At 44.1% G+C, this 26,243-nt stretch overlaps 2 protein-coding genes across 7 annotated transcripts in view; both read right to left on the bottom strand.

The window, feature by feature from the left end:
* Nucleotides 1-26,243, bottom strand: part of PKHD1 (PKHD1 ciliary IPT domain containing fibrocystin/polyductin) — a 456,881-nt gene that overhangs the window by 411,421 nt on the left and 19,217 nt on the right. For all 6 annotated transcript variants that reach the window (XR_004285058.1, XM_032340236.1, XM_032340237.1 and 3 more), the window contains 14 exons: nt 23,533-23,611; nt 22,188-22,262; nt 19,808-19,872; nt 19,253-19,292; nt 18,290-18,360; nt 14,755-14,856; nt 13,849-13,944; nt 11,149-11,290; nt 7,649-7,763; nt 6,362-6,640; nt 3,601-3,690; nt 3,408-3,498; nt 2,569-2,711; nt 836-966 (listed from right to left, as the gene is read on the bottom strand). Coding sequence is in view for 5 of the 6 variants with exons in the window: in XM_032340236.1 (XP_032196127.1) it covers nt 836-966; nt 2,569-2,711; nt 3,408-3,498; nt 3,601-3,690; nt 6,362-6,640; nt 7,649-7,763; nt 11,149-11,290; nt 13,849-13,944; nt 14,755-14,856; nt 18,290-18,360; nt 19,253-19,292; nt 19,808-19,872; nt 22,188-22,262; nt 23,533-23,611 (1,519 nt within the window). In the remaining variant the exon portion in view is untranslated. The remainder of the gene's footprint in view (nt 1-835; nt 967-2,568; nt 2,712-3,407; nt 3,499-3,600; nt 3,691-6,361; nt 6,641-7,648; nt 7,764-11,148; nt 11,291-13,848; nt 13,945-14,754; nt 14,857-18,289; nt 18,361-19,252; nt 19,293-19,807; nt 19,873-22,187; nt 22,263-23,532; nt 23,612-26,243) is intronic.
* Nucleotides 4,473-5,899, bottom strand: LOC116588743 (keratin, type I cytoskeletal 18-like). Its single transcript, XM_032340241.1, has one exon. It carries the CDS (start codon nt 5,854-5,856, stop codon nt 4,552-4,554), a length of 1,305 nt encoding a protein of 434 aa, XP_032196132.1. The 5' UTR covers nt 5,857-5,899; the 3' UTR covers nt 4,473-4,551.

Genomic DNA, 26,243 nt, shown 5'->3' on the forward strand with positions numbered 1-26,243 from the left:
ACAGGCTCAGCGTGTGCAATCATGTGGGTGAGGCACACTTCAAGGCGGTCATTCGCTCATGACAATGTCGGCAGCATTTTCAGATGACAGTATAATTCTGCATCTTCAGCAGGTCATATGTTAGGCTCTAACCACAGAGAAGATTAATACCCCTAGACTCACTGAGGTTTAAGACCACTTACAAAACCCATAAGACCATTATGGAAAGAACACCAAAGCAAGGGAGCAAGAGGCCTGAGTTTCATTACAGAGTCTTTATTTACTTGCTATATAAATTTTGGTGACTCAATAATTCTCTGGGTCGCAGTTTTTCCTATCAGTAATGTCAAGGAACAGTCTCTAAAATCTTTCCCACATAAGATGTTCTATCATTCTATCCCCAGGTAAAGTGTCAAGGGTATTTGCAAAAAGTATTATATTCCTAACAACTAACTAGTCTTAAATCAAACTTCTTAGTTGACTAAGATGTGTTTAGAATCCCAAGGGAAGGGGTGCCTGGGTGGCTCAACTGGTTAAGAGTCCCACTCTTGATTTCAGCTCAGGTCATGATCTCAGGGTGGTGGGTTCGAGCCCCACATCCAGCTCCATGCTCAGGAGGGAGTCTGAGCCTGCTTGAGACTGTCCTTATGTCCCTCTCCCTGTTTATGTACATGTTTTCTATCTCTAAAATAAATAGTTAAATTTAAAAAAAAAAAAAAAAAAAAAAAAGAACCGCAGGTTAATATCTGAGGCCCAAAATAAGTAATCGTCGGTACCTCAAAGGGGCCCCTGTCCCCAAGAGAGCTAATCATCCCAGCTGGCGGAATTGCCACCACACTCCCCACAGATTAGCTACCTGTCGGGACTGGTCCCCACAAGACTCCAGTCACAGGTGATGTTCTTCTTAGTGAAGTTTTGAGAGTCGGTTGTGAAAAATACGGTCACCTTCAGGATGTTATTCTTGTGGCCTTTGTATGCGAGGCACAACTATGGACACCGGAGAAAGGTATGAGTTTGATTAGTGCAAGAAGCAGCCATTCAAGCAACGTGTCTTCAAGAGGGTCCTGCCCCTAGGAAACTCCCTCATGCTGTGAGAGTTAACGTCAGTCCAAGTCCCATCGTCCTGGAGCTTACTAATCTCACCAGAAAGGCAAACAGAATAAATTGTCATTGACTCCGCAGAGAGTCATGAAATGCCTACCACTGTGCTTGGCAGTTAGGACTTTGGAGTATCTCAGAACAGACTTGTTCTGACCCAGTTAACTGTGTAACCTTGAGCAGGTCACTTCACCTCTCTGAGTCTCAGTGCCTGAACTCTAATTCACTGTCATCCTTGGTTTCTGAGTTAAGCAAAATTCCCAAGAAGAATTTATTACAGGATTTTTTTTTTTTCCCCACAGTTGGCCTTTCGAACTGTATAATTCTTTTCTGGTCGGCAGGGGGGCGGGATGGGGTTGTCCTGTGCATTGGGGGATGTTTTGCAACATCCTTAGAAACTGCCCATTAGATGCCAGTAACACTTCCCAAGTGTAGCAACCAGAATCATCTCCATAATTCCAGACTTGCCCATGTGGGCAAATAGCCCCTTGTTGGGATCCCGTCCCGCAGAGGGCACGCTGGAAGATGGACGGGACCCCAACCTGACATGCCTAATCCCAGCTCCCCCGGGAAGTTCCACTAAGAACTGACTGAACCCTGAAACACAGAGGAGATGGAATTTTGAGGAATATCAAAGAATGATACAATCTCAGGCCTGAAGGAGAGTCCTCTAGCCACCCACCCCCAAACACTGCCATGAGTTCAGCCAGCCCGTTAGGCTCCCTCTAGCTCCCAAAGGGCAAAGAGGCTGCTCTCTTTTTATGAAAGATGGCTGTGCTAGTCAACCCATTAATTTAAAAAAAAAAAAAAAAAAACAATAGGGGCACCTGGGTGGCTCAGTGGGTTAAAGCCTCTGCCTTTGGTTCAGGTCATGATCCCAGGGTCCTGGGATCGAGCCCTCATCGGGCTCTCTGCTCAGTGGGGAGCCTGTTTCCCCCTCTCTCTCTCTGCCTGCCTCTCTGCCTACTTGTGATCTCTGTCTGTCAAATAAATAAATAAAATCTTTAAAAAAAAACATAATAAATAACAGTGACTAACATTTAACAGAGTCCTAACCAGTGCACACATTAGTAGGTTATGTCATTTCATCTCCACCACAATTCTAGACTATATGACTACCCATTTCACAGAGGGATAAACTAAATCGAGACCCTGAGGACATGTAAGGGTAGAGTCAAAATTCAAAATCAAACAGTCTGACTACAGTGTCCACGCTCTTCCCCAATGAGCAAAGAAGATCCTGGAGCATGTAAAAACATCCATGGATCTACAGCTAAGACAAAGGCATTTCCATGGAACCACTAACTAATGAAAGACCAGAGGTATCTGTTCACCACTTGAAACAGCAGCTAAGAAACCCAGAATCTCAGCCTGAAACGTGCATGGAGCAGATCCCAGCAAACACTCCTTTGTTTCTGCTTCCTCAGTCTCAACCCCAGAGCATAACCTTCCCTACCCAACCTACCCAGGAGGGTGAGGGCTGCTACTTACGTGCGTGTACTGATCTAGCTGGTAGCCCTCCTGGGAAGCCGGGGGTGTAAGTACAAGGTGTCGAGGCTGGTGGAGGCTGAACCTCCCGCAGAAGGGCTCTGTCCCACTGGTGAGGTCCCCCTCAAAGCTGGAACCTTCTGGGCCTGGAAGCAGATAAAACAGGAAGACCGGCATAGAGATTGATAAGACAGAGCTTCCCAATGTGTGTCATGGGGTTGGGTTATGAGTTCACCATGTCATCAGCCTTTGAGCCTTTGGGTTAGCAGAGCTTGAGCTTGAGCTTGAGCTTGAAGGCTTGAAGGCTCCTGACAGCAGAGCCCCATTCTGTCTGCCACAGAGCATCAAACATTGATGACAATTTTCTCTGTGTACCATGGCATCAAAAACTATTGAGAAGCAGAGACAAGGAGCTCTGACTAAAACTGAGCTCACATTAGTATCTTAAAAAGTGGCCCTCGCATGTTTACAATTTGGTAAACATGTTTCATGTGACAATTCAACTGTTTCATGTAACAATTCCTTTATTTGGCTACAATTTGAATTAAATAAGATACACACTGTTGTAGTGTTTTCATTTCCTCCTGTATGGTTTGCCCTTTCTCCCATGGGCAGCATGGGGAGCACTAGGCTCCACCCAAGAGCCCCAGGGGAATGGCTTTTCTTTCTCTGAAACCCACACCAAGTGACCCCCTCCCACGTGTGTCGTCACTCTCATGGCCACTGGGTGTCCAAATCCAGCTTCCGTAACTTTTCTTGACTCTGGTAGCAGGAAATGAAAAAGATAGAGAGAAAGACAATGGAGAAGAGGATCAGCATTTGCCAAGCCAAGGAAAGCACACCTTGTTCAAACCCAAGCCAGAGTAGGCTGCTGGCCGAAAGGGGTTCCAATTTGCATTTGACGGCAAGTAACTCCTCAATGGCTCTTTGAATCTGTTTTAAAAAAACAAACAACATACTCAAGAATGTACACCATAGACATAAAGACCCCTCCCCCAACTCCTCCACCTGTCATTATTTGAAGAAGGTTCCCACCTGATGGGCTGTGACATTTCCAGGGATTGGCTGACTGGTGACATTGTCCCAAGTAAGGACGAAGCTCCCTCTGCCAGACACAGTCAGCATCTGTCGAGAGTGACAGGAATAAGTGACGCGGGCTAATTAAGCCAGAGAAACTCGGGACACATCTCCTCCACTGTCTATTTCCTTTTATTTGTAATTTCAGTTTTATCTAAACTCACTACCATCTAGAAATATCTGCGAACCCAAGTGTCAGCACTGAAAGAAAACTCTTCTAGGTCGATCTCCCTATTCACCCGTGTCCCCCACTTCTTGTTAGGGTGTGAGACGTCAGTGCAGCCCCTGAAGGACCCCTTTCAGCCCTTCTCGCCTTGCACCCTCTCCCAGGGGTGGGGTGGGGGCCGGAGGGCAGGAGCAGAGTCTTATTCCGTATCTGCTTGGCTCCTCGCATGCTCCCTGACAGGCGCACTATATTTTAGTTACAAAGGAAGATCGGTCATTTCCATCACTTGCTCTTTTCTACCTTGTTCTATGGTTATTTGCATACATGTGTTACTATTAGACTCTAAACTTGAAAAGCAGAGTCCATAGGGATTCATCTTTGTACGCCAAGAAGTGAGCAACTGAAAGGGCACTGATAATGTTCAACACAAGTATGTGGCACCACAGAGAGACCCAAAGGCTTTGACCTGTGCAAAGCAGATGGAGAAAACACCATGAGTGGAGAGATAGGACCTGCATCAGTAACAGCAAAGGAATCACGTGTGTGTACACTCGTGCTTGCATACGTGGGTCTGTTTGTTTGCAGGACTTTATCTCTACTCCAGAGAACAAGATTCTAAAAGTGAATTTACCTGGAAATTACTAAGACCACAAATAAAATTATCTTTTTTTTTTTTTTTTTTTTTGACCTTCGAACTTTTTATTGGCCTCCTGCTCCCCAAAGTATACCCTGCTTCTGCTCCCTCAACGCCTCAGAACTTTGGTGTCATTGGTCTCAGACACGACCTTGCCGTCCACAATCTTGCGGGTAGTGGTTTTCTGGATGGTTTGCATGGAGCTGCTGTTGTCCAGGGCGTCACTGAGATTGAAGTCCTCCCCATCTTCCAGCAGGCGACGGTAGGTAGCGATCTCAGCCTCCAGCTTGACCTTGACATTCAACAGGGCTTCGTACTCCTGGGCCTGGCGCTGCCCCTCTGCCCGGGTCTGGGACAGTTCAGACTCCAGGTGCAGCAGGACCCCGTTGAGCTGCTCCATCTGCATGGCGTAGCGGGTTTCGACCTCCCTGAGGCTGTTCTCTAAGCTGGCCTTCAGGTTTCTCATCGAATCCAGGTTGATCTCCAAGGACTGGGCGGTACGTCTCAGCTCCGTGAGGGTCATCTCAGCCTCTCCTATCTCTGAGGTCTGTGTGGTGATCACTGTGGTGCTTTCCTCAATCTGCTGGGACCAGTATTTGTCCAGCTCCTCTTGGTTCTTCCGAGCCAGCTCATCATACTGGGCCCGGATGTCTGCCATGATCTTGCTGAGGTCCTGAGACTTGGGGGCATCCAACTCCACGGTCAACCCGGAGTTGGCAATTTGGTTCTGTAGACCCTTTACTTCCTCCTCATGGTTCTTCTTCATAAAGAGCAACTCCTCCTTGAGAGCCTCAATCTCTGTCTCCAGCTGCAGCCTAGTGACATTGGTGTCATCGATGACCTTGCGGAGCCCGTGGATGTCACTCTCCACGGACTGGCGCATGGCCAGTTCCGTCTCATACTTGACTCTGAAGTCATCAGCAGCAAGACGGGCATTGTCAATCTGCAGAACGATGCGGGCATTGTCCACAGAACTTGCAAAAATCTGAGACCTCAGCTCCTCGATGGTCTTGAAGTAATGCCCCCAGTCTCTGACCTGGGGTCCCTTCTTATCCAGGTGTTCCCGGATTCTCACCTCCAGTCTCTGATTATCTGCCTCCAGGCTCCTCACCCTCTCCAGGTAGGAGGCCAGGCGGTCATTCAGGTCTTGCATGGTCTCCTTCTCGCCCTGCATGCCCCCTATGCCGGCCAGACCCCTGGCCATCCCGGCGGCCAACCCCGTGGCCAGGCCCCCGGACCCCCAACCGCCCCGGAAGCTGGTGGAGCGGGATACGGAGATCCGGGAGCCTGAGCCTCCCGCGCCTGCATAGACGCTGGCCGCGCTGCTGACAGGCCGGACCCGGTGGCTGGGCGACTGCATGGAGCCCAGGGACCGATAGTTGGAAGAGAAGGTGGAGTGGGTGGTGAAGCTCATGCTGTTCGGAGAGTAAGATGAGAGGCCAGGACTCGGGCTCGGGCCAGGACTAAAATTATCTTAATAATAATATTTGGCGGGGCACCTGGGTGGCTCAGTGGGATAAAGCCTCTGCCTTTGGCTCCGATCATGATCTCAGGGTCCTGGGATCAAGCCCCACATCGGGCTCTCTGCTCAGCAGGGAACCTGCTTCCCTTTCTCTCTCTCTGCCTGCCTCTCTGCCTACTTGTGATCTCTCTCTCTCTCTCTCTCTCTCTGTCAAATAAATAAATAAAATATTTTTTAAAAAAACTAAAAAATAATAATATTAGGACTTGGCATTTGTTTGAGATGTCCTCACAATCCTATTGGATAAATACCCTATCCCTTTGGCAGCAGAATTATCATTACAACTCAAGCCTCCTGGCTCCCAGCAAGTGATCCTTCCATCCACTAGGCCAGATGATGTTCCTTCCAGCGTTCAGCCCCTAAATCCAATCCCACAGGACGGAGAACAACCGCACACCTGGATTTCCGGAAGTCTCTGGGCGTGGATTCGGATTTGCTGCTTTTCTCGGAGGTAAGTGCTGACCACATCAGGATTCAGCCAGGTATTGTGGATCTGGACGCCAATTCTCATTCCCCTGCTGGGGGCTCTCCCACCATGCTCTGCTTCCAGGTAGTAGCTGGTGCCACCAACCAGCTCCAACTTCGGGGTCTTCCGTTGCCAAGTCCCGTCATGCCCATTCTGCTCCCAAGCATCAAACCAGTCAGCAATGCCCACCTTGATGGAGGCCACTTTCACCTGGGGCCCAAGAAGCATATCACAGTCAATACTATGAACCTTATGGGCATTTACTTCTCAAACAGCAAGTGCCTGAACAGCTACTGACAGGGTCTTTGGACTGGTCTGCTTTTCCAACAAGTCAGCTCAATCACACACCTGTGGTTGTGTATGCTTCTCTGCCCCTCACTCTATCTCTGTCTCTCTATTAAACTGTATTCGGATGAGGCTGAATGGTCCATGTTTAGAGCAGAAACAGCCAACCTGAAACCCTGGCTTTACATGATACTATGGATAAAATAATACTAAACCACCTGAGAAACCTAGAATGACTTGACCGCACCAAGATCTACAATGTTTCTCTAGCAACTAGCAAAATAATTTTATAGAAGCATGTTAATACTTTGAGGGCAAAAGTGGTTCTTTGTCAGTGCTGCTAGTGAATCTTGGCTTTTTGTTAAAAGCACTTTTTCTTATCCTTCAAAGCTGACCAGGAAATTCCTAAAGAAGACTGCCCACATCTCTGCCCAAAAATCAGGGGAAAATGCACAAGTTTTAGAATCAGACAGATAGAGTCTGAACTCTAACTACCATGCCTCCTCTGATCCAAGTGGCCTTGGATTGGCCATACAATCTTTCCAAGCCTCCATTTTCTTATCTGGAAAATGGAGATAAATATAATTAGCTCACAGAGGTGCTGTGAAGATCAGAGACAAGGTACATAAATGATGTTGCTTAACACTGGGCTTATAGTAAGTAAGTGCTCAATAAATGTGCCAACACATTCAACCAAATTCTTTTTCAACAATTAAAATCATGTCAATTATATCTCAATTTTCAAAAAAATTAACAAAAAATAAACCCACCCACTCCCCCAACAAAATGAAACATTAAAATTCCTAGTTGCTTAGTGACATGTTACAATTATAAGTAAAATAATGAGCACTTTGGTGTTTATTCTTTTTTTTTTTTTTTTCAGGAGTAAAGAACTAGAGACAAGAAAAAGAAAAGTAAGAGGAAGGCGAATACCTTGGTCTTTGGGTCCTCTGAATGACTGATGTACAGGGAAGCTTGGTTGTCAGCCTGGATCCAGAAAGTGTAATTATTTGTCTCGGGAGCCACAAAGAATCCACTGAGCCGTGCTCTGGAAAGGAGAGAAACAGAGAGAAGTAAAAACAACCAACATCCGGATCACAGACCCAACAAATGAGTGTTCTTGCACTTTGTTTTTCCTTAAAAAAAAAAAAAAAATTAAATTTAAATTTTAAAAATATATTTATTTATTTATTTGTCAGAGTTTCACAAGGAGGGGGAGCAGCAGGCAGAGGGAGACGGAGAAGCAGGCTTCCTGCTAAGCAGGGAGCCCAATGCAGGCCTCTATCTGAGGACCCTGGAATCATGACCTGAGCCAAAGGCAGATGCTTAACTGATTGAGCCACCCAGGTGCCCCACTTGTACTGTTTTTCTTTGTGGCAAGGAGGAAGAAATACTTGACTCTGTCATGTGAGTGGCCAGCCTACGCTGGAAACAGCTATTCCTACAGCACCTGCTAGTCAATATCTCAACCCATCCCTTCACAATGGCCACAACTCCCTTTGTAACCAAGGTGCCTTTGGGAAAGTTGTAGCTGCAGCACAGGGTTGTCTGAAGGCTTAGACCTTTAGGCCTTTAGACCTGTACCCCTGAAATAAATTATATGTTAATTAAAAAATTAAAATTAGGGGCGCCTGGGTGGCTCAGTGGGTTAAAGCCTCTGCCTTCAGCTCGGGTCTTGATCCCAGGGTCCTGGGATCGAGCCCCGCGTCGGGCTCTCTGCTCAGAGGGGAGCCTGTTTCCCACTCCCTCTCTGCCTGCCTCTCTGCCTACTTGTGATCTCTCTCTCTCTCTCTGCCAAATAAATGAATAAAATATTTTTTAAAAAAATTAAAATTAAAAAATTAAATAAAAAAAATTTTTTTAATTAAAAAAAAAACGAAAGAGAAATAGAGGCACCTGGGTGGCTCAGTGGGTTAAGCCTCTGCCTCCAGCTCAGGTCATGATCTCGGGGTCCTGGGATCAAGCCTCACATCGGGGGTCTCTGTTCAGCGGGAACTCTCTTTCTGCTAGAGATCAACAACTGAAATGGCCCCAAGTGATATTAAGAGAAGCTTCTATTTTGTCTCCCTCATGGTAGATATTAACTTCACAAAAGGTGTTTCTGGGGGTCTCACAGACTGCTGTGTCTCTTTAACAATCATATTCCTATGGGTCAGAAAGGAGGTGTGCCATAATGTGGTATAGGTGGACTTCTGGAGAAATCACAAGACTTGAAATCAGAAAAATTCAGAGCTTAGTTCTTATGCTTGATAGTTGTATAACATTAGAAAAACACTTTACCTATGGTTCCTCATCAACTAGACCTGGTCTAGTTGGGTCTTTCTTCAGTTGTTGCTTCTCATGAACTAACTTGTCTTCGAAGGTCTGGAACATGGTAGTAAGTCAATACATAATCTGTTGAACTAAATAGGAAGTTCAGGAGACACACCGCATATGTAGAGGAAGGTCAGTCCTTGCTGTCTGACCTTGCTCTGTGGCTGTATATGCATATGACAAGGCTGGTCATTCCCCAAGATAATGACCTTGCTCTCTACCTTCTGAACACAATGTTGTGTTCAGTAAATAGTTTTTAATTATTTGAAGGTTTACTAATTGAACATTATCTCACAAAAAGGGTGGGGGAGTGATTTGCTCTGAACCTACTAATTACCTCAACACCTACAGAGATTATTTTTCCAGTTAAAAATATTACAACCCACAGAGAAAAGTCAATCAAATGTGTCAACAATTTCAAATCAAAAGACACATCCTACAACTTCAAAGATGCAGGCAATTTTATGAAACACTCCAAAAATATGACCATATATTTTTTAATGTTTCAGATCAATTCTAGTGACCTTAATATTAGAGACAGATATGGCTAAGCAAATGATTAAACTATCTCAATAAACACCAAGAATATTTTCTTTTTTTTCTTTTTAAGATTTTTATTTATTTATTTATTTATTTGACAGACAGAGATCACAAGTAGGCAGAGAGGCAGGCAGAGAGAGAGAGGAGGAAGCAGGCTCCCCGCTGAGCAGAGAGCCCGATGTGGGGCTCGATCCCAGGACCCTGGGATCATGACCTGAGCCGAAGGCAGAGGCTTTAACCCACTGAGCCACCTAGGAGCCCCACCAAGAATATTTTCTGAAAATCATTTTGAAAATAACTATTTAAAGGCCCACCAATATAATGATTTATCAATTAATTAATAAATACTCTATTTTTTTTAATTTAAAAATTTTGAATTTTAAAGAAATGAAAGAGAGAATGGGAAGAGTTACTGTGGTTTTTAACTCCTCCAAATGGCAGTTAGAGACATTCCCTGCTGGTGGTATATATAGCCAAAATTCCCTTTTGTATTTTGAGGTGGTCTGACTCCTTAACACTTCCCCACACACTGAATATAGCTGAAAGGTTTTCCTTTGAACATGATTGATGGTTCTCAAAAACTATGATAAAGATGTATCATTAGGTGCCACAAAGGACCACCATGATTGCCACTTTAAAACTATATATTGGTGGTTAAATACCTAGTTAGTTAGGCATCTGGGACAATAGAGACTACTCTTTTCTGTTCACAGATTTCCTTCCTTCCTTGGCTTCTTTGATGTCTGAAATTCCCTGAACAGGGAACAAAGTCTTTCATTCCACAATTGAGTTGAAATTTTAAATGCCCAAATCCTTGGAGGAAGTCACGAAATGGCTGGAATTCACAGCCAGAGGTCATGACCAACCTCTTTTGAGAAGAGGTTTGAAAGGAGAAGAGATTCGTCACACAGTAAAGAATCCATCCCTCTGTATATACGCTAAGGGCACACTAAGGAAACAGTGTGTCTAAGCAATTCTCCACTTTTTATATTTTTAAGACCACTTCAGAAAACTAGACATTCTGGCCATGTCCTTGAAGGGATTAAAAATGCTCAGAACCACTAATAGGAAAACCATACTCACACTGCCATCACTGCTATGGAAAACAATGTCTCTCAGAGCCCACAACAGATTCCCCTGCTAGGCGCCAGCCACTGGGTTGACCTTCGGCATTGGGTGCTTGTTCCATATGACCAAAAGACATATTCTTGCTTCTTTCTTTGGCACCAGTCAGAGGTTGGTTTTAGGTCTTGGCAAGTTTTACCCTGCTCTCTACCAAGTGTCCTGGCTTATCCAGTTCAGTGTTCCAATTAATAGTGATCTCCTGAAGCAGTCTGTAAACTGACTCATAGAAAATTTAAATTTTACCTATTTGATCAAAAGTTTGTGTGCACCTACAGAAGGCTTGTGTTGCACTAACATGACTGACACTGGTTGAAAACAGTGGTCAAACTGTTGTTGAATTGGTGGATGTTCCAATTTCTCCCCCTGGAAATCTCATTGCTTGTTGTCTCCTGGTCTCACCTAGGCCAGTAAAGAAAGACACTTCTGAAAGGAACTCTGCTTTTCCTACAGCATACCTGAAGGGCAGCCCTTCTTTTGACCAAAATCCAGGTGGTGAACTGGCATTCGGGACAATCTGCCACTGGTACCCTGGCGTGCCTGAGGTGAGATCCAAGCCCTCGACAGCTTCTCCAACTTCAAACAGAAGCCCTCGGTTCCCTGTAAAATATGCATACCTCATAAACATCAGAGGCCATCCGTCCCCAAACTGGAGAAGTACTTTACCTCAGATAACAGAGTGAAGGTGACCCAATACTCTCTACAGAGGTGAGTCAACCAAGATCCCAATGGAGTAGTCATGTGAGAGGTTCTACAGATAACACAAATGTTCCAGAAAGCACACAATATTGCGGAGTATTGGACTGAGACTCTTGGAAAGAGATACTTGATAAGGAGCAGTAAGGGGAAATATTTTCAGAGGACCACAAAAGGGTAGGGAGTGCTTTTTAATGGGAGTGTCCAGGAAAGAGAAGCCAGTCATGGAGAGAACTGACCAACCAAACAAATGCTATGATTGAGTAAGGGAGGGCAACATAATTGTGTGCTCTGACTTCTCTTGTTCAGGAGTGAACTTCAGTATCTATTTTATTTTATTTTATTTTATTTTATTTGAGAGAGAGTGAACACAAGCACAGCAGGGTGGGGGCGTGGGGTGGGTTGGGTTAGAGGGAGACAGAGAAGCAAACTCCCTGCTGAGCTGGTAGCCCCATGCAGGACTTGATCCTAAGACCCTGAAACCATGACCTGAGCTGAAGCTTAATCGACTGAGCCACCCAGAGGCCCCCTCAGTATCTTTTAAGGTCTAGTTCAGCCTGGGAATTCTATTCCCTTTTTTCCCAGAAAATCAGCAATCTTTAAATTCTATATATGTCATGGCCCCAATGTGTGGATTCACACATGGAACAAATCATGTGACATGTTGCCGTTACATGATATTTTCAATGATATTGTACTGATTACTTTGTGTTTCATATTAAGCAAACCTTGACACCAAAGGTACATGTACAATCAATATTGCATGATTGCGCCCTCGGACCAAAGGTGCAGCTAAAGAATTGTCCATTTGTGGATTCAGATTCCAGATCTGCCACTTCCGACATGTGTAGCTTTGAGCAAACCGCTTAATGCCTTCATTTTCTTGGGCAACAAAATGGAGACAATAATAAGTAGAGATCATGCGCTAAAAACTAAGGGAGATGGAGTTATATGTCCATTGTATCTCAGTAAGGCTGTTGGGGGGTGGGGAGGCAAATGAGTCAATTTAATAATTCTGGCAAGAAAAAAAGGGGAGCGTGAAATATATACACAAAGAGCCTGAAATATAGTAAGTACTTAATGAAGGATTGCTGCAGTAATTATAATTACTATTTTAAGCTACTACTGTCGTTCCTTGTGAAATCCAAAAAAAAAAAAAAAAAAAAAAAAAGGCAGTACATAAGGAACAAGCAGAAAAGTAAGAGCATATTTTAATATAGTACTCAGATTACTGGAGAACTGTTCTGATGCCTGTCCTGAGCATGGAAACAAGTCCTGGGCACCTCCCCTCAGGAGAGGCCAGCCGCAACACCCCCACCATCTCCACGGGACCAACCAGCTGTTGCCAAGCACCCCCCAGTGGGCCCTGGAGCACTGCTGCCTTACATAGTCTTCTGCCCTCCTTTCATAGGAGAAACTTCAAAAGGTCTTCATAAAGGACATTAACTTTCAAGAACAGCTGCATTCAGGAAATAATCCTACCATTACCCAAGCAGCTAACGCAGGAACCTCTCGAAGAGGGGACAGCTCTCTATTTCCTGACAGGAAACACAAATTCTCTCTACCACCTGCTTCAGTAGTTTTGTTTGCTTGGATGGGAGCCTTCCCTGAGTAAAAATGGCAGATCTGGGACCCAGAGAATGCTCAAGCCAAAGCTTTGCATTCGTTTTCACACCTGAATGGTCTTTCTTTAGAAAGGCTTCTCCCCCTGCTGGGTTACTTCCCCTGTAAGTGCAGAGCTTCTGGAGTTAAGCTCACTATCTGCACTTGAACCATGAAGTCAGCCCCCGTGGGGCAGGTAAGGAATACAGACGCGCAGCCCGTGGTTCCAGGCTACGTAACATGCCAATGGCCCTTCATCCCTAATGACACCTGAGCTTCCAGAAAAGTGCTCCAGGGCCTTGCTTTTCATCTGCAGCAAAGAACAGGTGGAACCTGTTCCCCCCGGCCTCCCCCATTTCAGCCCACTTCAGGCATAAACTTGAGGCAACAACACATCCTTACTTTCCAAAGAAAAAGAAATGGCATTTAAATGCACCCCACCATGCCTCACTCCCCGGCCTTGCCTGCTGCTGTCATTATGAGCACAGGAGAGGGCCCTTGAATGCTCTGGTCTTCTCAGACAATGGACTCCCAACTGACCCACGGTATGGAGGGAGGCAGCTCAGGGGTTTCCACCAGTGGCTACAACAATGTCTTGACTGTAGTTATGCTTTCCAGATCAGGTCTCCCCTGAACCCCACTGGTCATTCATCAGATTGGGGCTAGAAGTGCAGTGTGGTGAAACACCAAAACAAAGCTAAGCACCTCTCTGAAAGGAAAGCCCTGACAGTGGTGTCTGGGGCCCGGAGCTCACAGAGCTAACCAGTCAAACAGCTGAGGGAGCAAACACTCGTTTCTACTTCTCCGTCCCTCGCGGTTGTAACGAGTTCGCTGAACAGCCGTGGTGATGACTTCCTTACCTGCCTGAGGGGCAGTGAGCCTTGCACTTTTTCCTGGAGCCCTGGTGGTGCACTCAATCTTCCTGGGAGACACGTCTCTAATATCACATGGAATACCTGAGGGGAATTTTTTAAATCAGATAAGTGGACAAAGAAAGAGAGAGAATGAGAAAGAAAGAGAGATAGGTATACTGAAGTAATGGCAAGACAACACAACCACGCTGAAGTAGACAGGCTCCTATTCTAAGGCAATGAACTGGATGTGGGTCATGCAGCAAACATTGTCCCCCCAAATGCAGGGGGCCAAGAAAGGGAGTGTGCAGGGCAATGGGACAGAGGGCAGCTTATAGTAATCAGAAAGCAAGCCAGGCAAAGCAATGCCATTCACTGAGGACACACCCCACCACTCAACTGAGCATGGGAGGACAAGTGGGACGTGAGATGGTGAGGACATGTTCCCGCATCCTTGGCGTCACCAACCGGAGGAGACGTCTACCTGGCAGAACAGAAGGTGCTCAAAGAGTCCCACAGAAGGATTAGCTTAAAAGACATTCCAGAAGAATCTACATAGCAAATGTCTATCTACTCTAGCTTATAGAGAAGGCTGAGCAAGGAGGGTGAGGAGAGAGGTTGCCTTTCAGTAGGAGTAAACCTTTGTGAAGAGGCTGCCAGACTTTTCCCTTCTCTTCATTCCTAGGATGAGGACCCTGAAGCAATTGCCCATGAATTATGAGTGTGTCTGCAGAACACCCTGTTCCTGCAGGACACCTGGTCTCCACAAAATGGGTCAAACACCTTATGGCAGGTGTGTGACGAGTCAGAAAAGGCAAAAATTGCTTCCCCCACTCTCTCCATGCCGTAAGAGGTATGTAATCTCCTACAGCATTTAAAACTATGAACTACTTTCAGCCATTTCAACTTGGTTACCTGCTATGGTAACCTGGACAGGATTGTCAAAGAAGTCTCCTGTAATTGTGATGTCTGTTCTTCCCCCAAGGCTTCCAGTGTCTGGAAACACCGATAGTATTTCTGCAAAAGAAAAAAAAAAAGTAAGCTTCTGAATATAGACCAGAATGTGACCCAGATAATAATATAATAATAGAAGGTTACCAATAATGTATTCTTTTCTAAAATATTTTATTTATTTATTTGATAGAGAGAGGGAGAGAGCACAGCAGGAGGAGCAGCAGCCAGGAAGAGGGGGAAGCAGACTTCCCACCAGGCAGGGAGCCCGATGCGGGGCTCGATCGCAGGACCCTGGGATCATGACCTGAGTTGAAGGCAGACGCTTAACAATTGAGCCACCCAGGCACCCCTCAATAATGTATCCTTTTTTTTTTAAGATTTTATTTATTTATTTGACAGGCAGAGATCACAAGTAGGCAGAGAGGCAGGCAGAGAGAGAGGAGGAAGCAGGCTCTCCGCTAAGCAGAAAGCCCAATCCCAGGACCCCAGAATCATGACCTGAGCCAAAAGCAGAGGTTTTAACCCCCTGAGCCACCCAGGCGCCCCAATGTCAACTTTTCTAAGATGAGCAACGGCTGGAACTTTTTCTGGTAATAGTCATTCAAAACGCATATAAGGACTCATCTATAGCAGTATGTATAATACCTATAGGATCAATATTTGAAAGTCACTCATGCTATCAGCAGAAATCCCTACATACCATGATGCTTTCTTAGGCAGTCTGTCACCAGACCTCAAGTACTCAATGTACAAGTCACAGAACATGTAATGTACAATGTATATGTATGTTACAGAATATGTAACATATTACTTATAACGTAATGTAATATGTTATAAAGGAATCAACTTCGGATGCACCAAGCAAGGCCCTGTTCACCCATATGAGTCTGCAGTTTGCACTAAGCAAAAGAATGAATCCCACTACCATCTTCAGGAGACTTGTCCTCCTCCCCATCTTGCATGCTCCTCTCCCGGTGTGCACTCACCCCTCAATCCTTCTGTGATGCCTCCTGACTGCTTCAAAACCCCACTGTCAGATGCCTCATAGTCCCCAGAATGTAAGATTTTCTGGTCCTTTCCTCTCTATGATCCAATTTTGACAATTCTAAGTTCCATTCCCTGCAGGGGAAGATGAGTTGTGTTCTCCAGTAAACCGAAGATACAAAGGAGCTAACCATGAGTGGTTGTGGAGTTTATCGGGGCATTTCTTACATAACGCTCCCGTCCATGAAACAGTATAATTGTGACATCCTGGGCTAGTGAAATTAAAAAGAGTACATGAAAGTACACAGGGGAGGTTTAGGAGTGAGGGCCTGGTGGACTACAAAGAAATTTCTAGAAATGACTCTCGAGCTGAATCTTACAGCATTAGTTAGAACTGGCCAAGTGAAGGAGAGAGAGAAGGGAAAGGGTGTTTAAATAAAACAAGTGATAGGGCGCCTGAGTGGCTCAGTTGGTTAGGTGACTGCCTTCAGCTCAGGTCATGGAGCTGGAGTCACCGGATTGAATCCCACATCGAGCTTCCTGCATGGCATGGAGTCTGCTTTTCCCATTGGCCTCTCTCCTCTCATGCTCTCTATTTAATAAATATATAAGAAAAATATCTTTAAAAAAATAAAAAATAAAGTGATAGGCTGAGTATGGAGAGAAGTTGCGTTTCAAGTCCATTTCAGTGTTGCTGGAAGGTAAGAGGGAACAACGGAGCAGGAGAAGCTGATGAGGAGAAGACCAGAGTCTGGGACCTGTACCATTTCCTATAGAGGGCAGCCAGCAGGAGAGAAGCATCAGGTATGTGTTTGGTGTAGGGCATGGTGGTGGCGATGTTAAGCATGGACCAGCAGAGGACAGATGGCAGATAGGGGCCCCTGGGAGCCATTGTGGCAAGCTGGGCAAGAGATGATGGGGTTCTGAATTGAGGCAGTGGTTGTAGAGATAGAGTAGACACATCATCTTTAAGAAATCGATGGGAGGTCTAATTGCAGTAAGTAAACTAAAACTGTACCTTGAAACCAATGGTAGGTAAAACCAACAGAAACTGGTAACTGAATAAATTAGAGACTAGAGATGGGGGGAAAACTCTAGATGAATCCCCAGATTCTTCCTCATCTCCTTTTTTTGAGTTTTTAGAGTAGGACGGACACCATTTTGTCCAGTATATAGGTATTTAATTACACCTCAGAAAGGCTAAAAAGTTTTTAGAGTAGGACGGACACCATTTTGTCCAGTATATAGGTATTTAATTACATCTCAGAAAGGCTAAATGACTTAATAGAACTCAACAAATCACTGAATGTTAGCCCTCAGAGAGCTCTGCTGGGAACTCTCTGTCACCGTTCACAAAATGTCATTGTCCACATTCCCTCTCCCGTAACCTCCTCCGCTCTGAGCTTCTCTGGCCTGAAAGTCCTCATCCCAAGAAGACAACGGTTCCAGAAATATGAAATAGCTATGTGATTGGAGATACCCGCCAGCCTGTAATTGTTCAGGGTTCAAGAGCGTTGGTCAACAAAGCTTGTGGTCAGGTGGCCAGGAGAGTGTACTTCCCATTGTTTATTACTTTTGTGTGTAAGATTTTGAATTTGGATCTGCATTTTCTAGCACTAGGAACTTTGGTTTCTTTGCCTTTCTGGGTCTGTGTCTTCATCTGAATTAAATAAACATTGAGCTCACATGTAAAACACTCAGCAAGCTCCAGCCCCACTTCTCTTGGCCCTCACTACCACCATCCCCTCAGAGGTTTCTTCCAACTGACTCCCAAAGAGACTAGTTACACTGTGTAAAAAAAAATAAAGGCAAGGGTCAAAATTCAGCTTTTTACACAATTAGATCCCCTCTAGAGAGTGAATGACATTTGCCCCACCACCTACGATATTTCTTGCACTTTTGGCAAAGGTAGATCCTGCTGTCCCTGGAATGGGTTCCTCCCTCACAGTCGCATCTACGATGGTTTTAGGATCATTGTCAAGACTCAAGCCTAAGCGCTCTTCTTCAGTGGTGAACTTCCTACTGCCAAATTGGGTTCACAGTTTCATCCAAGTTTCCAATTTTCAGCATTCATTTTTCAGCATGGAAGTTTACCCTTCAGAGAGCCACACCATCGTTGAACATCAATATTAGCAAGTCATAAATTGTTGGGTGAATGTTCAGAGGGGGCATTAAAGTAACCGGAAAGATACACTTTTGTACTTTTGGGGGCCACGGCTATTCTGTTATTTCTCAGAACATAGAACAAGGATGACTTCCTTTCTTTCATTCATTTTTTATCCACAAACTCTGTATAGAAGTCTATGATCAAGCCTCTTTTAATATAGCACACACACAAGCAATTTTTTCTCACCCAAAACCTAAGAGTCACCCATCATTATGGGGGGTAGGGGGACAGTTTCAGGTGCTCCTGGTTTTAGAGAAATGGCACCAGGAGAAAGGGAAGAAGAATCCAACATTGAGCGAGGTGTGAAGGAAGGAGTGAGGAGTTCAGGGAGAAAGGCATTAGTACCTGAGTATGTCTGGTACAGGAAAAGTTCCAGTTTAGCACTGATCATCCATGCATTCTTATGTACTATGGACCTGCCAAGACAAACGTTTGCTTTAGATGAAAAAAAAAAAAAAAAGCATTCGAGATTGCATTTCTTAAATCAGCTGCCTACAACAAAGATCAAGGGCCAGCCTCCCCTGATCTTTTGAACAGTCTGGATACCAGCTCCCTTGGATGAGTAAAGAATGATACCCATGGGGCAACTTGTGTTTTGTGATTTTGAAAGTTTTTGATAATAATACCTACTTCCAGGGAGTCCCAATAATACCTACTTCACAGAACATCACAAATGTTAGGGAAAGATGAATGTGAAAGGGCATGGTAAGAAGATGGCCTATAGTAGATACCCAATAGATACTAGTGTTATTCCTTCCTAAATTCGAGAAAAAGAGGGAGAGAACCTCCATTCTTGGGACTGGGAGCTGTAGGTGATATGCCGCTATCACCACAATGGGATGAATGTCAGCTAGAGAGTATGCTTTTCAGGAAAACCCTTGACAAGTTATATGGTGTCAGAACATTAGCTAAGGCATGCAGAAACCATTCCAAATCATAATCTCCTCTCCAAAACTCTATGAAATCTGGACCCTTTCTATCTTGAGGAAGGCATTTCTTAGAATGGTACAGTGCATTTCATGGAACAATGTCCTGTTTTAAATTATGAGATTACTGAAGATCTAATTACCACCACTTTGTGCCATCATCACATTGAAATATTTACATTACCTCAAGATGAGTGTGTAAGAAACAATTATATTCACCTAAGTCAAAAAAATCAGGTAGGTACACAAGGTTTCATTAATGCTATTTTATTCCTGTATGTTTAGAATTTTCCACTATAAAAGATTCCAAAAAAATAAGCAAGACCAGAAAGAGATCAATAATATAAGGTGATGATAAATTTGCTTGCTTCCAGTTACTTACTTTCCTTTGTTAAATACTGAGAAACTAACATTCTGGGAGCCTATAACGAAAAGAAACAGACATTAACACAGGAGTCTGCCTGTGTCACAGGGACCAGGTCTTTGCTACCATAAACCCAAGGACTCCAGATAATCACCAAGTTACCACCCAGACCTGTAATTTCTTTAACAATGCCCAAAATAAACACCTCTGAGACTCAGCACAATCACTGTTGACTTCCAACAATAAAAGGATAGATGTGGTAGCACATAGCAGCTCAGAGTCTGGGCTGAAAGTCACACTAAACATGGTAAATCCATAACCAGCTGCCCTGGTCACCAGCTGCAATTTTCTCCCCTCTAAAGTGAAAATAATTCCACCAGCCTCACCAATCCATTCACTGTGATGATTAAATTAATTTCTATTTAAACTCTTTCATATAGATTTTAAAGCAGTTCTCAACAGCTGGTAGTGACTATAATCATCCTTGTGAGAAGCAATCCTTGAACTAGTATTTTTCTGATACAGAAAAAGAAACACATAGGACTTTCAACTTATGTTACTTCTTGGACAGACCGATGTAGTTGCCTTCTACACGGCACTGCAGAGTCCCAAGACCATGGTCTTCCTGAAGAGGATAGCTAGAGAAAGAACCAAAACCAGTGGTGAGAATTACCAGACAACTCAGTTCAGTAGTTCTGACTCTTTAGCCAGGAAAATGAAATAAAATAAATAAAATGCCAGCTAGTCAGTGAAAATGGCAGATTCAGAAGGCATAATGAACTCATTGGAGAAAATATGTAGAATAGTACTAACTAGAGTTCTCATCAATAAATGTGCTATCAGTTAAACACATGGTGTAAGAGATAAAATTTCACTCATTCCTAACCTCTCTTCAGACCTCTCCATTCTTTCCAAAACCTTTACAAGGACACCAAAACTCTTACTAAAAAAATCTATTATTAAGTGTGAACCCCCTACAGAATGAGAGAAGATATTTACAAATGATATATTTGATCAAGGATTAATAACCAAAAATCTATAAAGCACTTGTCAAACTCAACACTCAAAAAAATAAACAAAAAACAAACAAACAAACAAACAAAAAACCCAATTAAGAAATGGGCAGAAGACATGAATAGACATTTTTCCAAAGACATCCAGATGGCCAACAGACACATGAAAAGATGTTTGACATCACATTTCATCAGGGAAATACAAATTAAAACCATGATGAGATACCACCCCACACCTGTCAGAATGGCTAAAATTAATAATACAGGAAACAACAGATGGGAAAAAGGGGAACCCTCTTACACTGATGGTGGGAATGCAAGCTGGTGCAGCCACTCTGGAAAACAGTATGGAGGTTCCTCAAAGTTAAAAATGGAGCTACCCTATGACCCAATAATTGCCCTAGCAGGTATTTATCCAAAGTATACAAAAACACTGATTCAAAGGAACTCAGAGAGCACAGTGTTTATAACAACAATATCAACAATAGCCAACTATGGGGGTGCCTGGGTGGCTTAGTTGATGGGTGACTGCCTTTGGCTCAGGGCATGATCCCAGGGTATTGGGATTGAGTCCCGCATCAAGCTCCCTGCTCAGTGGGAAGCCTGCTTCTCCCTCTCCCACTCCTGCCTGCTTGTTTTCCTGCTATCACTGTGTCTCTCTTTGTCATAAATAAATAAAATCTTAAAAAAAAAATAGCCAACTATGGAAATTTCCAACTGTGGAAAAAGCCCAAATGTCCATTGATGGATGAATGGATAAAGAAGATGTGGAATGTATCTACAGTGGAATATTATTCAGCCATAAAAAAGAAGGAAATCTTGCCATTTGCAACAACGTGGATGGAACTAGAGGATACTATGCTAAGTGAAATAAGTCTGCCAGACAAAGACGAATACCATATGATCTCATTCATATGTAGAATTTAAGAAACAAAACAAATGAACATAGTGGAAGGGTGAAAAAAAGAAGGAAGCAAGCCATAGAGACTCTTAACTACACAACAAACTGAGGGTTGCTAGAGGAGAGGTGGGTGGAGGATGGGCTACATGGGTGATGGGTTAAGGAGGGCACTTTATTGAGCAAAACTGGTGTCATCTGTAAGTGATGAATCATAAAATCTCCTCCCAAAACCAGTATTACACTCTATGTCAACTAACTAGAATTTAAGTAAAGATTTTGGGGGAAAAACTGTCAACCCAAAAAAGAAGGATCCTGAGCAAGCAAATTGAAGACAATAGGAGGAGATACATTATAGAGTTTGGCCCTATAAAATGTCAGTCCTAAAACACTAAGCGATAGAGTATAATTCTTATGATGGCCTCAAAAGATGGATAAATTTACTCAATCCTGAGTGAAGTGAAATCTAGCAAAATTTGGTTAGCTAAACTGTAAGCATGTAGACACTCTTTTTAAAAATTCACTGTAATACATAGACAAATTTTAGTTGTTTTTTTATTCCTTTGGCTGGTCGTTACAGCAGAGTGGCTAAGAGCATGAACTTGGAGGCTAGCTAGTCAGCCCAGGTATTCATTCCAGCTCTGCCACTTTCTCTTTGCAGGGCCTTAAGCAAGTTACTGGACCCCTCTGTGCCTCAGTTTCCTCAGCCATAAAGCGGGACTAATACCCATAATGTCTTCACAAGGATATCAGGTAACCTAAATATGAAAGTGTTAGACAGGGTCTGGCCTAGAATGAACACTTAGTATTAGCTATTTTTTTTCAAGATTGGTTTCAGAATCCACTTCAATTTGCATTTTGAATCAATTACCATGTATTTTCCAGTAACTCTAAAAATAAGGTAGTCAGCAGTTATGGGTGATCTATATTAAAAAAATAGATGTGTGTGTGTGTGTGTGTGTGTGTGTGAGAGAGAGAGAGAGAGAGAGAAACCCACATGGAAGAAACTAAAAGCATGTATGTAGGCAGGAAAGACACTCACCGGCTTCCTGTCTGCCTGTTTACAAGAGAGCAGGCTGTGACCCATTTGTCTCCTTGAGCTTCCAAGATCAATGGGCTGGATAAAAAATGGGGGAAAAGACATGAGATAATAGCATTAGGGTCCCAGTAAACATTCCTGGCAAAACTCACATGAAACATTGTTCTGAGCATTCTCCTCTGGATTTATGAGAAATTCTGCACGTGGCCCAAGCCTGTCCCCTGAGGAGACATTGAATCAATTCTCAGCCTACAGGTAGGAGCGCACAGCACTGTTTCATGGTCTGCATTTTCACATGGCAGAAGGAGCATTTCCCTTTTCCCCCCAAATCTTCATCATGTCCACATTGGCTCTATTGGGTCTACCCAGAGTTTATGCCTTTGTTTCCCCTTTCAAATACTGTATCCCAGACTCAGGCTGACATGGAACCAAGCAGTGAATGTGGCATATTATTAAGGATGACCTTCGGGCTTCCAGTCTCCACAGAAAGAGTGATTTCCTTTCAAAACAAGCTGACCATGAATTAATGCCAGAAATGTAGATCCTGAGTGTAGCCAGATCATGTCCTCTTCAAGTAGGGCAGAATCACAGAGAGGGAACAGAACAGAGGAAGATACTGCCATCCTCTCGAGGAGTACAAGGACAAGTAGACCCAGTATACAGAATCTGCTCAGCTATAGTAAGACTAGGTTCCTTCTACCTCATCAGTCCTCACTCTAACTACTTCAGATGTTGCCTAATCAGTGGCTTAGAGCTTCCGCCAAAGACTACAACTTCAACACTTTCCCTCTGGTCCTCCTCTTTCCCTGGCACACCTGATTTAATAGTAACACCTTCTATTTCATGAGCCTCTGGTGAAGAAAGTCATGTTGGCAATCCCAATCATTCCCAGCAAACAGTAAAACTCAACAGCTCTCAGTGCTTTCTCCCTTCCTCCCATCACACTAACGGAATTTCTAAATGCACAAATGCATACCAACCAAACAGGGAAGTTATAATGGTCTTCTGGGTTCATGCGTCATTTTATAAAAAATTTATTTCAGCCTCAGAAACAAGGGGGAGAAGGGTGAGAATTGAAAAAGAAAACCCACGGATGCAATTACAGCGCGATTCACGCTGAGCCCAGAGTGACTAGTTGTCAGTATATAAATGGACCAACTTAATCGACCAGTTGCAATTACATTAACAAAGTTTGCTGAAGCCCAGCTCACCAGGGACCATAAACTACAAAGAGGAAAACAGCAGTTCTGTGCCAACTGCTCACAATTTATTGCTATTGGGGAAGCTGGGCTCAGGAAGCAATCCAGCGTATTTGTAACTAGTTGAACACCCAGATGAACAGTCTTACCTCTCAATGTACTCAGCTTCAAAATCAAAGGTTTCTGATCTTCCAGTGATAATCCATCCATACACATGTATTAGTTTTCCTGTTTTAAGAGGATTTTTTTTTAAATTTAACAGACTTAGCTCCAACTGTAAATTACAACATAGACTATTTCTTTTTGGTTACATCTATTTAATATGGTCAAACTGGTCATGAGTCAGAATATTAATGCCTTTTTACAAACCATACAAGAAAGGAGCCCCAAATATGATCCTGTGATCAATACTACATGTTGGAAAGTCTGAAATAACCGATTATCGTAATCACAGGCTTAATCATCTAAATACGAGGCACAGAAGCAGTAACAGGTCTTCCTCACAATCCCATGAAGTATGAGGCTTTCAGGAGCAAGGGGCTGGTTTCCATATGCTGCCTTGTTCTACCCTCTTGGCTGTGTGTAGACTATCATGGGATTTAAGAACAATGTGCCTTGGGGTGCTCCACATTTCATGAGACTTTCCTCTGGACACTTGCTAATATGAACCACCCAGGAGGGGCCGGGTATTCCGGATGTTAAACTTTTTTCCATATCTCAGAGTACTAAAGATTAAGTGTCAAGGATGACCCAAATGGATGGAAACTAAGAAAGGAGGGGATGAGATGAAATAGAACAGTGTCATGGCTTAAAGGATGGTCAATGACATATCTCATTCATTCAACCAATATGCTAGTCTTCAAAGATAGGGCAAATTGGGGATCTGCAAGCAGTTCGAGTCCGCCTAGTCCACTGACGAATGGATGACTTCTACTGCTGCACTCCTCTGTGTGACTCACAGGGATTTCCACTGGGTAGCAAACGTTTCCTTAATATTCCCCTCTTTTGAGTTCAAGTTCAAGAGGAAGTGCAGGCATCAGCAATCCCCTCTCAGCAAGGTGCCCTCTCGGTACTGCCCCCACCCGCTCTGCTCACCAGAGGTGAGAAAGGAATCTGATGTAACTCTTTCTCGAAAAGATTTTGGGGGCCCCTCCCGGATGTTACATGAGCTGATTTCTTCTATAGTTGAAAACACCTAAACTCAGCTCTGTGCAACTACATAAGGCAAAGTTTTAAACAAGCACACCACAGCAAGGTGATGGAGTTCAGGCTCACCAGACAACCCCATGACCTGGAAATGCGTGCCTTCCAGATAATTAAAGAATTTACCCATCTGTGCTGTAGTCTCACAAATGATGTGAAGAGATGAGAGAGGTTTTGGTTAGTAAATAAAACCTCAGGGTGCCTGGGTGGCTCAGTGGGGTAAGCCGCTGCCTTCGGCTCGGGTCATGATCTCAGGGTCCTGGGATCGAGTCCCACATCGGGCTCTCTGCTCAGCAGGGAGCCTGCTTCTCCCTATCCCTCTGCCTGCTGCTCTCCCTGCTCATGCTTGCGCTCGCTCTCTCTCTCTCTCTCTCTCTCTCTCTCTGTCAAATAAATAAATAAAATCTTTAAAAAGAAATAACTAAAACCGCAAAGATGGAAAAGAAAAAAGCACCCGTGGGGCTCATAAGGCCACTGAATGCAGAGGACTTAGAATCTTTTCATGGCCACATTCAAAGTCCCAAAAGAACATGACCAAGAAGGTATTCCCTTCACACTGTGCCTGTGTAGTAGTTGTATGAGATGCTTTCAGATGTGGTCATTGGATGACTGGCAGTGAAACCATGGGACCCTTCCAGGTAGTATGAGAGTCACTGTACAGTGAGTGGGTAGAAAGGGAGGGAACCTAATGCCTTAGACAAAGGTCACAGACATGAAGAAAGCCTAGAGTCTGCAGTTCTCTGCTCCTGTTAACAACTGGCAAAATAATTTCCCTTCGTTTCAATAAAGCTAAATTATTGATCCCTAGCTCTGATGGGCACAATTTTAAAAACTGGTAACAAGTTATAGAAATTGGGAATTCCGTGACTTTCTGACTTGTTCCTCAACAAAGCAACACAACAGAGGCTAAGAAGTGGCTAAGCCTGTCCATGGTGCTGGACAATTCCACGTCACCGTGGAGGACGGTTCATCACAGGTAGAAAGTCAACTGCTAATGGAATGTCATCTCTCCTGTCCCCACCACCTCCCTCATCTCCAGGGCTGCCACTCCGGGCAGGCTTCCCAAACCTAGTGAGAGTAATTGTCTGGAAAGTGACTTCAAAGATGTTGCTGCATGGATCCTGCCTGGAGGGACCCCTCCACTCCAACCAGGCCAGCCAGCAATCATTCCCCCAGAAGGTGGAGAAGACAGGGTGCTGCACTCATGCTCGGTGAGAGAAACGGGCCTGACAGATCTGGGTGAGCCAGCATCCCATTTCACACCTCTGACGGCAGGCTCCCTCCTCAGCCCTCACCCTGTGGACTTCTGCCATTGAAACAAGAGCTCTCTAACACCCCAACAGCAGGGACCCAAACGTCGGCCTCTGATTTTCAGACCGCATCTCTTTTTAATAAAACGTGATCATGCCTTGATTAATCAGACACATGGAAAGGAGAAGATCTCTGAATAACCTGCATGAATAAAATCAGGCCAGATTCATAGTCTTCAGGATATCATTTAAATACACACAATGTAATCTGAGTCTATACACATACACAGAAGTGCAAACACTTTCCAGCAACTCGGATACCCACTTTGACATTCTTGAGCAGTCAAGCCATTCAAAACGAGATCAGTTTATGCATTTAGACACAACTACATATAAACAGTTAGCAA

This window comes from Mustela erminea, chromosome 4 (assembly GCF_009829155.1).
Source record: "Mustela erminea isolate mMusErm1 chromosome 4, mMusErm1.Pri, whole genome shotgun sequence".
Taxonomy (NCBI): Eukaryota; Metazoa; Chordata; class Mammalia; order Carnivora; family Mustelidae; genus Mustela; species Mustela erminea.

Coding starts and splice junctions, on each gene's coding strand:
- LOC116588743 (XM_032340241.1), bottom strand. CDS start 5,856: ATGAGCTTCACCACCCACTCCACCTTCTCTTCCAACTATCGGTCCCTG.